This window comes from Perognathus longimembris, chromosome 26, assembly GCF_023159225.1.
Source record: "Perognathus longimembris pacificus isolate PPM17 chromosome 26, ASM2315922v1, whole genome shotgun sequence".
In the NCBI taxonomy this organism is placed as follows: domain Eukaryota; kingdom Metazoa; phylum Chordata; class Mammalia; order Rodentia; family Heteromyidae; genus Perognathus; species Perognathus longimembris.
This window is the reverse complement of record NC_063186.1, coordinates 468,663-480,894: the sequence shown is the minus strand read 5'-3', so window position 1 is coordinate 480,894 and position 12,232 is coordinate 468,663. Positions and strand designations below refer to the sequence as shown.

Sequence of the window (12,232 nt, the reverse complement as noted above, 5' to 3'; positions counted from 1 at the left end):
CAAAGAAAATTTTAGGTAGTTACAATGTAATCTCACAGCTTGCTACAAAACAATGTAGGGAGTTGGGATTAAGTACTTCTTTACTTGTACTAAAATTAAGTGAAGCCATATATATAGCTCAGTTGCAGGCCCTCATTACCCAATTCAGTTCTCTTCAGTAACAGTCTTGTTAAAAGAACCAGGCCCAACCTTCAAGAACCACAGCTTGACTGATGGCAAAGACAAGCCAGCTGATAAATGCAACAAGAAATACCTGATGTACAGCGTGGGGTGGCTTTGTCAAGATTAAATTTCTTAAAAGGTGGCATCTGCATGGTGAAGCTCACAGAAGGGAAGGGCATTTGAAGTACAGAGTGTTCTAGGATCTTAAAGCATAAACAGGGCTCCTGAAAGGTAGCCCCGGAATTCTGTGCAGAGAACTGAAGTCTGCCTCACCCCCACCCCCACCCCAATCCCTGCCCTTGGTGGTTTAGCATCTGTTAAGAAAGCAAGAGCAATGTCAATGCAGGATATAGAGCTCAGTTGAATGACTGGCAGGCCACAGGTCTATTGGGGGCTTAGACCAGAGGCTGAAAAGGTTATTTAAGGGAAGAAGTGAACGGCGGTTGTTACATGTGGTGGTGTGTGATGCTCACAGTTTGCCTTGGGTCTTCTGTTCTCAGTGGGTATTCCATTTCCAACACTACTGTCTTTCCTTGCTCTTAAAGAGCCTCAATACATACTTGAAAGTTTGAATTTATTTTTATGTTCTGCATCTAACTATGAAGTCAATATCTTGTTTTCTTGTCCAAGGAATGTCAAGAATTTAATAAAAGGGAACTAGAAGAGTTTGGTGGTCACTTTGTGCCTCTCAGGATGACTTGGATTAACATGATTCCTCAGCCTTCTCTCAGCCTGGCCCCACTGTGGGTACTGACATGCACATCAAAAGTCAGCAAGATTACACCTTTATTCTACCTGTTTGTCCCTGCTCATGCAAACCTGGACTTTTTCTCTGTTACCTTCTGCCTCAAGCCTACTACCCTCTTTCTACTTTCTACTAATTCTAATAATTTATTTTGTGGTTTATATTTGCATCTGTTTCTGTTTTTGACATTCCAAAATACATTGCTGCCTCATGTACTTCTATACCAGCTCTCAATTTCTGTACCTACTTCTGCTCTTTAAATGTTTGTGTTCCCTTTAGAGGGGAAGGTTGCTATTCCTGTGTGTGAGTAACTTTCCTTAGTGGAGCACTTAATCACACACACACACACACACACACACCTGGGGTGACTGAACAATTGAGGGACTCTACAGAGCAAGTTGAAGTTTACACACACATACTTTAAAAAATAGAATCATCGGACTGGGGATATAGCCTAGTGGCAAGAGTGCCTGCCTCGGATACACGAGGCCCTAGGTTCGATTCCCCAGCACCACATATACAGAAAACGGCCAGAAGCGGCGCTGTGGCTCAAGTGGCAGAGTGCTAGCCTTGAGCGGGAAGAAGCCAGGGACAGTGCTCAGGCCCTGAGTCCAAGGCCCAGGACTGGCCAAAAAAAAAAAAAAAAAATAGAATCATCAAATGAAAATAACACCTTTTCAGGGTTAGATAACAAAATAAGATGCTGTTTTTGTTGTTGGTCCTGGAGCTTGAACTTGGGGTCTGGATGCTGTCCCTAAGCTCCTAAGCTAGTGCACTACTTTGAATTTTCCAGTGGTTCACTGGGCATGAATCTCAAGGATTTTTCTGCCCTGTGATTCTCATATCTCAGCCTCTTGAGTAGCTAGGATCACAGGCATGAACCACGAGCCCCAGGCGAGACATTAGTTTGCACTCACTCTTGCTTTGTCAGTGAATTGTGCAACATACTGAGGTAGTTTGGGGGGATTGCCCACAGCCTAAAGTCATGGCTCCAGGGTTTCTGAGTCTACAGACATTGCCTAGAGTACCCTTTGGTGAAGGAAAAGAATGTTCCAACTTAGAAAAATAACTTGAGATGTAAAACAAGGCACATGCACATTTGAACTTTCCCATGAAAAGTTACCTTTTTCTTTAAAAAAAATTTTTTTGTTGTTGCATACCTAAGAATTTCCAGATAGCAACTAGAAGTACTTGCCACGGAACCCCAAAATGCTGTTCCAGGTCATTTTTCAGGCAAGCGGTACATCTACAGAGAGGTCAGACCCCAGACCCCAGGAACTCCACAGATAGCAAAAGAGTATTTTCCACACTTGGATATGACATTAAATCTGGCAGTGTCTAGTTGTCATTTTCTTACTCTAAAGAGTCACTAGATCTGGTGGCAGACTTGCATTGACGGAAAAAAATATATGATCAACTCTTAAGTGCTCTCCACCAAAGTTTTGGAGAAATTTGAATTATTTTTTATTTTGTAGAAACACTGCTGTGATGCAGTTGAGTGCTATTTTGCTTTAGGTGCTGCCCGGTACTGGACTTTTGAGGACAGAAAGATGAATGGGACAAAGCTGGAGACCTCTATCCTGTACTCATAGTAAGTGTCATTTGTTTAAACAAACTTTCAGATACATTCTTAGAGGTCAGCAGAATCATTGTCATGTCGTGTGAAATCTTTTGCTATTGCGTAAGATAACTAAACAAAGAGCTTTAATAGCAAGTAACATTTGTGGAAAGAAGGGAACATGAAAAGCCTCCCACTTCCACTCTGAGCCTGAGTCTCCCATAGGAACTAATCAGATAAAGTTTACATGTTTTTAATACTCAAGTTTTTAGAAAATGCAACTGATTTAAACTTACCTAGAGTAAGATTTATGTATCATGAATTATATAATCTTTTGTCTTCTAAGCAACATGCTCATTTTGGTTTTTTTGGCTGTCAAAAATCACCTATATTCCATAAACCAGAAAGTCAAGAATAACTCAGGTACCTAAAGCCAAAAATCTCTGGTATAACAGACTCTAAACACAAAATGTGCTGAGTAAATGGTATAAATGACATATTAAATCATTAGGAAAAGCATGGATTAGTCAGCCAATGATGTTGACTGTATATCCACTTGGGAGAGAAATAAGTTTAGATTTCTAACAGGAAATTCTTTCCAGCTAGACTAGCAGTGTCTTCCTGAAACTGAAATGGAAAGCTTTGAAGATCCATGTAGGCAAAAAGTTTTACAAACCAGTTACAAAGGGACACTAACCTCAGCAAATAAGAAAAAGGCACAGGAAAACACAAGACGCTATCTTGGACCCTGTTGGCAGGTACTAAAGCAGATTCACAGCTGATAAGAGTGTGGTGGCTCAGCTAATTTTTTTTTTAAGGCAACTGAGTGGTACAGCCTTTTGAACGTAAAATTCATGCACATATCATGACCCTAAAATTTGAGCTTTTAATATTTACCCTGAAGAAATGTGTTCATCAAGTAGCTTGTACAAAACCTTTCCTTGTAACCATGTAATTAGAAACACCAAACCATCCGAACAATGGAGTATCATACATGTTATAAAATGTTGGGCTATCGATGAAAATAAAGAGCATCCTCTGATACAATGCTAAGTTTGTTAAAATTTGGGGGGAAACTGAAGGGAAATAATCGTACAATACTGTTGACATTAAAAAATGCCACATGGGAGCTACTGCCCTGGGTCCTGAATGATTCGTGTGGCGTATGAACATAGATGTCCAGAGGGCAGCCGCCTCGCAGTTAGCTGTAGTTTGGTGGTATGCATTAGCTTTACTTGTAATGTCTGATGTTTCTGGATATGCATTCATGTATTGTTTGTGTAATGGAAAATTAATAAATTAGAAATAAAACAAGTTTTCCTGTGTTCTCATATCTCCCTGGGAGTGCAGGCTGTCATTTTCAGCCTTCTCCTGTCCTGTTTCCTCTACTTCCCTCTGCTTTTTTTTTTTTTTTTTTTTTGGCCAGTCCTGGGGCTGAACTCAGGGCCTGAGCACTGTCCCTGCCTTCTTTTTGTTCAAGGCTAGCACCCTGCCAACTTGAGCCACAGCGCCACTTCTGACCTTTTCTATGCTACTAGGCCATATTCCCAGCCCCTCTCTCTGCTTTTGACCATGGACTCAACACACAAATGAAAGACAAATTAGTAGAGTTCCCTTCTCTCCTTCCCTTTCCTCCCTTACTCTTGTGGTGCCTGGTAGTTCTTGTCAAAGCCACCAGATTGCCTTGTAGCAATTCTGCCTCTCTCTCTCTCTCTCTCTCTCTCTCTCTCTCTCTCTCTCTCTCTCTCTCTCTCTCTCTCTCCCTCTCTCTCTCTCCCTCCTTCCCTCCCTCCCTCCCTCCTTCCCTCTCTCCCTCCCTCCTTCCCCCTCTCCCTCCCTCCTTCCCCCTCTCCCTCCCTCCTTCCCCCTCTCCCTCCCTCCTTCCCCCTCTCCCTCCCTCCTTCCCCCTCTCCCTCCCTCCCTCTCTCCCTCTCCCTCCCTCCCTCCCTCCCTCCCTCCCTCCCTCCCTCCCTCCCTCCCTCCCTCCCTCCCCTGTATGTGTGTGTGTTAGGGCTTGAACTCAGGGCCTGATGCTGTCCCCTAGTACTGGAGCGCTACCAGTTGAGCCACAGCTCTACTTCTGGCTTTTTACTGGTTAATTCAAGATAAGAGTCTCACAGACTTTCCTGTCTGGGCCAGCTTTGAACCTTGATCCTCAGATTACAGCCTCCTGAGCAGCTTAGATTCATTTGGGTGAGTCTTCGGTCAGGAGCACCTTTGGGAGAAGTGGGCAGCCCAAATCTGGGCAGAGCAGGGACTGAGATGGACAGAACTGGGCTGGAGCTGGGCTGAGGCTGGTTCACCAGCAGCCTCCACGGGGAAAACAGGTCAGGTTGTGACCAGGCCTGTGAGGACAGGCTCCTGTCTGGTCTGAAGCACCCTCAGCCCATGAGGCCTGAAGGAGGACCCACACCCCAGGCTCCTCTCCTGGGGCGCCGCTGGACCCCCAGGGAGCCCTCCATGAGTCCCTTCCCCACCACTCGGTGTTTCTCTCCTTATCAGTTTAAACAGATGTTGAAAGACTAGGCGATTTTTAGACCCCAGAAATGGCAACTACAAGTAACACACCTTACCTAAGTACCTTCTCCAAGTAATAACACACCCAATTCCACAAAGGCTTCTAACCAAGTCTATCTCCTCCTCCCTTATCTCTTCAGACTCCGGAAGGAAGCACATGCTCCGTGGACAGGTATGGAAACAAGTTCCAATACCTGCATTGTGAACAGCCCAAGGACTCAGATCTGGCCAGCAGTGCAGCTAGATTCCAGGGCACCGGAAGGAGTCCATCTGCCTCACCTCTCTCCCCATTGTGCTTGAATGGGTTAAAGGTCAGAGGAAGAAAGGAAAAAAAAAAAAAAAACATAGAAATATAGCTCCAAACTTTAGCCCTCATCAGAATCTTCTGAAATGTAACATAAGCAAAATGATTCCCTACAGGGCTGGGAATATGGCCTAGTGGTAGAGTGCTTGCCTCATGTGAAGCCCTGGGTTCGACGACACAGCAACACATAAACAGAAAAAGCCAGAAGTGGTGCTGTCGCTCAAGTGGCAGAGTGCTAGCCTTAAGCAAAAAGAAGCCAGGGACAGTGCTCAGGCCCTGAGTTCAAGTACCGGGAGGGCACGGGGGGGGGGGGGAGATTCTCTGTAATAATACAGATTCAACAATGACACAAGTAACAAAATATCCTTATGAGAAGTTCAGAGTCTAGCTAAGAAGTTAAAGCTTGTGGCTTTAGCGTTTAACCTAACATTAACGTTCTAGGGTGGCCACACTTAAATAGGTCAGAAAGATGAACTGTCCTTATTTTGGCATTAGAACAGCCAAAGATGGGCTACCCCCAATTCAGGAATTGCTAAAATTTCCTTATAAACCACAACCTATGGGGAATGTGTCAGTTTCGTTTGGTCTCTACCTGATGGTTGGAAATGAAACCATAGTTTCTGAACAGAAAAGACAGAGTTCCTCTCCTGGCATATTGGAGATCAGACTCTTCTAGTCAAAATACATCCTGCAGGTGTGTGAAAATGGAAGGAGGAAACTTGCTAAGGCTGACTGGGGAAGTGAAAGGGGAGAATAAGATGGCGTACACACAAAGGAACATGCTACATCAAACTACTTGTGCAACTAATTGAAGAGCATAAAGAAAGATAGTACTGGTTAAAAAAGAATAGGCCAGGCACCAATGGCTCACACCTGTAATCTTAGCTACTCAGGAAGCTGAGATCTGAGGATTACGGTTGGAAGCCAGTCTGAGCAGGAAAGTCCATGAGGCTCTAATCTCTGATCACAGAAAAAGCTGGAAGTGGATCTGTGGCTTAAGTAAGTAGAAGAGAGCTAGCGTGGAGCAAAATGAGCTCAAGAACAGGATTTTGATAACATTAACGTAGGAACACATATGCTATTTCAATGCATCAATGCGTGGGTCTGCATATTTGAGTGGTAGGGGGCTTGTGTGTTTGTTCATGTGTGTGTGTTTGTGTGCTTTTGTGCTTGCACTGGTACTGGGATTTGAACTCTAGCTTTTGCTCACACTGCTGTTGCTCTAGCACCAGTTCCAAGTGTGTAGCTACTTTTAGGTAATTTTGATACATATTCTGTCATAGCTTTAGGTTGTCAACAAAAAGAAATTGGCAAAAAGGCCTTTCCAGATACACAGTATCTTAATAAAAAGATGGAATTTGTAAGACTAGCAGTTGCAGAAATTGAACACTAGGTGGCATCCAATTGTCATAAAAAAAAACTTTTTGTTTTGAATGTGAATGGAAAATTACATAGATTATCCTTTAAATTTATGGAGCTTTAGAACTTTTAAAGTAACTTCATAGTTATAAAAATAGAGCCAGGCTGGAAATATGGCCTAGTGGCAAGAGTGCTTGCCTCATATACATGAAGCCCTGGATTTGATTCCCCAGCACCACATATATAGAAAATGGCCAGAAGTGATGCTGTGGCTCAAGTGGCAGAGTGCTAGCCTTGAGCAAAAAGGAGCCAGGGACAGTGCTCAAGCCCTGAGTCCATGGCCTGGGACTGGCAAAAAAAACAAAACAAAAACAAAGCAAAAAAAAAAAATAGAGCCATATGCCCTTGGTCCAGATTTACTTATTTTATTCCATCAATTTTATACCCCCTCTCCCCCCCTTTTTTTTTTTCCAATCCTGGGGCTTGAACTCAGGGCCTGGCTAGCACTTTATGTTCAAGGCTAGCACTCTACCAGTTGAGCCACAGCAGCACTTGTCACTTCAATTCCCTTTAAAAAAATTGCATCTACAAGATTTTTTTTCTCCTGTAAATTGACAACTTAAAAGTTCTTTTCTGGGCTGGGAATATGGCCTAGTGGCCAGTGCTTGACTCGTATACATGAAGCCCTGGGTTTGATTCCCCAGTATCACATATATAGAAAATGGCCAGAAGTGGCGGCGCTGTGGCTCAAGTGGCAAAGAGAAGCTTGAGCAAAGAGAAGCCAAGGACAGTGCTCAGGCCCTGAGTCCAAAGCCTAGGACTGGCAAAAAAAAAAGTTCTTTTCTAAAAGCAGAAGCAAAATGCTCATAAAGACAAGTGTTTTTAAAGTTTTGAAATCAATTCTGATTTCTATGGAGCACAGTGAGCCAAAAAAAAAAAAACCCCTCACTTCTAGTTTTGCCTCCCTGGCCCCCAACAATTCTGAAATGGCAAAGATCATCTAGCCCACTTTGAAGTTCTTATCGCAATTGGGGCCATGCTTGCAGTTATCTGCTCCTACCACAGACTGACTGTAAGTCACTTTGAACCTGAGTTCATCCCAGTTTGGTTGGCATTACTCACTGAACAAACATGTCTGTAAATCTCCCATGTGCTTTCTACTTGGTGCCCGTGACATATACACATTGAACTTGACTTGAATGGTGAACGCTGCTAAATGCCTTAATTTTTAGCCTGCTATTGTTTATTGGCACTGAGAAAGGACATCCGATGAGTTAAGGCAGAGTGGGGGGTGGGGGGCAGCAGGAGGGGCAGGACAGGAAAAGCTCTGTGGGAATGAGGTAGTTTTCAGCTAAGACAACCCTACCTCTGGAAGTTATAGCTGGCAAGGGACATAATAATTACAAAGGTATACAGAGGGAAACACTACTTTAAATGAAGAGCCGGTGTTCAAATGTTCTGTTGTTCAGATGAAGTTAGCAGAGAATTCTAATACCCCAGAAGAGCACTAGTCCTGACCCCTCACAATGGAGACCTTGGCTTATGTTCCAGGTGACCCACCAGGTTCCATGAAACCAGAGCTAATAGGCACACAGAGGCCAGGAAGACACAACTGCTTTTTCTTGAGTCAACTTTTGACAGTAATGGGGCATACACCCTAAATGGAGAAGTATTTATTGGACTCCCTATATGTATTTTTTTGTTACCAATTTCTTGTTACAACCCTTGCACCTGTGCTACTGGATGCTATTTCTTTTAACTAAAGTAAGAGAATACTCTTTAAAATAATGAACTAAAAATACTCAGATAATAACTGTAAAATCACTTTGTTACAAGAAAAGCATATTCAAGGAACTTTATTATTTTTAAACCATCAATCAAACAGATACAGCTTTCATTTGCCCAAGTATGCATAATCCAACTTGAATATAAAATGCACCCAATTGGCAAATTACACATGGAATACAGAGTGTGAAATGTTACACATGTGAACATGATTGCTGGCTGTATCAGCTTAACAAATTAATCAAAACATTTTACATTTTAAAAAAGCCAACCATCTATAGTAAATCAAGGGAAATTCTGACATGGAATGATTTGATTCAAAGCAAATGGTAAGGCACCTGAATTTAGAGCAACAACTTCCATTTTTTAAAGTTACAGTAAAACAGAATTAAAGACTTGTTTCAAAGAGAAAACAAGTACAGGGCTGATGCGGGGGGGGGGGGGGGAGAGGGCAGAAACCTCACTTCACTTAGAACCTGTGGGCCTTGGGCCAGCTGGGTGTTGGGAGTTGGAACAGCTGAGCTCTCCACATCCCTAACCACTGCTGTTCTTACTCCTCTGTAGCCAAGGGTCCAGGAAGTCCCTGTGAGGTTGCAATGTGTGTAGACTAGGTAGCAATTCCCTTCTCTTCCTCTTCAGACAGCTTATTTAGTGGATCCTGAGGCAATTAGCGAAGCGCAGTCAGCAGTCTTCAGATCCGCTGACACAGACACTGACCAGGCGTTGCACCACACGCCGCAAAGGGTCAGTGTTACTAGAAAACCTCAAATCCGCCTACCACCTGCACCTTTATTATTAGTAAAATTTGATAAATCATAACCTCCACAATCATACAAAGGAAGACCAAAGACCCAATCCTTATCAGTAAAGGCATTTAATCCTAGTCTGTTGTATCTAGTACCCTAAGGGCATTTCAATCATAAATCCAGTAAACACTTCTAAACACCAAGTTTAACTTCTCAGCTGATGTGCCTTTTTTTTTTTTTTGTATTAAAAGTGCTAAGATGTCTGTGGCACACTGGACTTCATGAAGTCCTGCCAGGGTACCCCTTTTGCAGTCCCTTTCCCTGTGCTCTTGTCTAGCATAGTGAATCTTTCGGATTATTCATGCAATTCTGGTGAAAGCAATGGGACATAAGCCTTTCCTGACTTCACTCCACCATCACAGCTTTTTGTGAAACTGCCATACTGGTAAAGTCACAAAATGCGTGTTTGCTTGATTTTAAATGAGATCTTAGGTTACTATGCTCACTCATGCAAAATCCAGGCAGTGCAACAGAAACTGTATCATCAGGAGGGGCCCTAGGCATCTCTGCACATATTATACATTTACAGGCTTTAAAAGAATCTCTGGTGATAACAGTTATGGTAACACTAGGCTCACTATAGTTGCTCCACTTATAAGCACCTTATTACAGGACAGTCACATGACCCTATAACGGAGTGTGCTTTCAATTTAAGGGAGTAATAAAGTGCCTAGCTACATAAAGACCTAAGATTCCAAATTTTTAATTAAGGTAATTGCATTTACACATGAGAGTTAAAATCTAGACCCTTTTACACAGGCTCAATCCAATCAACCATACAGTATGCTATTTTAATAACCACGTAAAAATTGTTCTTCACTGACTGAATAAGTAGGGTCCACTATTGGAGCTTAATAATCAAATTTTATTGCTTTATTCATGTGCTTTTGCAAGGCACTGTGGTATGGACTAGGAACCCTGGAATGACTCGTGAGGAACCCTGGAATGACACAGGAAGGAGGATAGGAAAGCCACTCTGAGGCAGGATGCTTTACTGAATGGTTCTTAACCGAGGCATCAAACGTCAGGAATGAGTTCAGGCTAAAATTCACAGGAGAATGGAAACATCTTAGACTGTCACTTCACATGCCCATCCTGATACTCTGAATAATCTGGAAAATGGCTGTAAAGAGAAAGAGAAAATATTAAAACAAGGCTTTAATAAAATAAACCTGAGGCTTGAAAAATATCTGTTAAGGTGGTGAAGAATCCAGGGTGCTCTTCATTATAATGACAGGCTTATCTTCAGTATTCATTAGATGCATATACATTATTATCTTGTGGTGGGGAGGATTGAACCCAGATATGGTAGACAAGACCTTTAGTTTTTTAAAATTCCACCTTCCCTGAATTTTATGCACAGAAGTACAAAAAAAGATTACAGATAAGCTTTAGAAAGAGCTTAAAAGCACAAAAGGAAACAGGTTTTTCAACTCCAGGGCCATTTTGTTTATTCTAAATAATTAAACATCTTTCTAGGGTCTGGCCTGTAACACAGCATGTTTCCTCCTTCTCACAAAGCTGAAATTCAATAATCCTTGGGTTACATAAACTGGTTGGCGTCTGGCCATTCTCTGGAAATTTCCCAATTGGTAGGTTTAGGAGCAAGATAAAGTGAAATGCTCAACAGAAATCTCAGCAACTTTAGAATGTGGAAAATAACCATCTTCCATTAAGGCAATGAGAAGAGAAAGGCAAAACACTTCCGTTCTGCTCAACATTTGCGAAGGCAAGTGTCTTACTTGGTTGACTTGATCATTTTTCTTACCATGTCAAATGTTTTTTCTTTACTGAGCTAAAAATACTTTGTCTCGTACCTAACAGGTGCATTTCCTTCTCCAAAGGGAGTCGGATCCTTGGAGTAGCTGTAGTTCACAAAATATATCCAGTTATTGATACAAAGACATTAGATTCTGAAATCGAGCTCTCATGCTCGTAAGGGCACGATGCTCTTCCGTGTTTTTCTTTCTGCACGGACACTGCTAATGGGCTGGGAAAGCATTCTAAGTTCTCATTCCGTATGTTCTAGTTTGATCTCAAATGTCCTCGGACCGGCCGTCTTCCCTGGCCTGCGAGCGTGGAGCAGGCTAGGCTCGGAGCCTCGTTCCGCTGGGGCAGTTACTCCGGCCCCGCGGGCCGGCTCGCGGCAGGTGGGCCGCCAACCCCGCGCGGCCCGGCGGCCACTCGCCGGCCACCACGTCACCCGAGCCCGCCGCGGGGCCCGCACTCACCCGAGCCGCAGACGACGAAAATGAAGAGCGCCAACAGCCAAGGGCCCACCGAGGCCTTCTCTTCGGGGGCGTTCCTCTGCGGGAAGGAGGGAGGGGACGCCGTTCAGACGGCCGGGGCTGCGCGGCCCGGGCTCCCGGCCCGCACCCTGCGCCCGCACCCGGCCAGGCCCCGGAGCTGCCCTAGGCCCCCTGCTCCTCCCCGGTCCCCGAATCGCCCCCGGCTCCAGACACGGATCAGTCCTAGGCCCAGCCTGGGTCCCGGATCGCCCCCGGCCCCGGCCCTTCCCCGGGTCCTCAGGTCTCGGTTCGACCCCCGGCCCCTGCCCTTCCCGGGGTCCTACATCTCCCCCAGCCCCAGCCCCAGGCCCCCGGGTTCGGGATCGCCCCCGGCCCCGGGCCCGGCCCCGCACCGAGGTCTTGGCGACGTTGCCGCGCTGGGTGATGTTCTTGCTGTGCTTCTCGTTGGCCATCCGGATCCGCTGCTTGGCGACCATCTTCGCGGGCACCGCCTGCCGTGCGCTCGCGGCCTCCCCGGGCCGCCGGGGCGACGAGGCTCCCGGGCTGGGCGCTCCGAGAAGCCGGCCGGGTACGGGCGCGGGCGCGGGCGCGGGCGCGGGCGCGGAAGGAGAGCGGGGCCGCCGCCGCGAGCGAGCGTGAACGCGAGGTAAAGACACGCAACAACCGCGCGTCGCCGCGCGCAGCCTCGAACGGCTCGGGCTCCGCGGCCCACGTCAGCACAGGGCGGCGCCGCCCCACAGAGACGGA

The 12,232-nt window shown here is 45.1% G+C and overlaps 1 protein-coding gene across 1 annotated transcript; it reads right to left on the bottom strand.

Annotated features, from left to right (window-relative positions):
• Positions 1–8,486: 8,486 nt before the first annotated feature.
• Serp1 (stress associated endoplasmic reticulum protein 1) lies at positions 8,487–12,202 on the bottom strand. The gene is made up of 3 exons (XM_048334893.1): positions 11,878–12,202; positions 11,468–11,543; positions 8,487–10,359 (listed from the first exon to the last, which is right to left on the bottom strand). The coding sequence occupies exons 1-3, from the start codon at positions 11,959–11,961 to the stop codon at positions 10,319–10,321; spliced, it is 201 nt and encodes a 66-aa protein (XP_048190850.1). The 5' UTR covers positions 11,962–12,202; the 3' UTR covers positions 8,487–10,318.
• Positions 12,203–12,232: the final 30 nt, after the last annotated feature.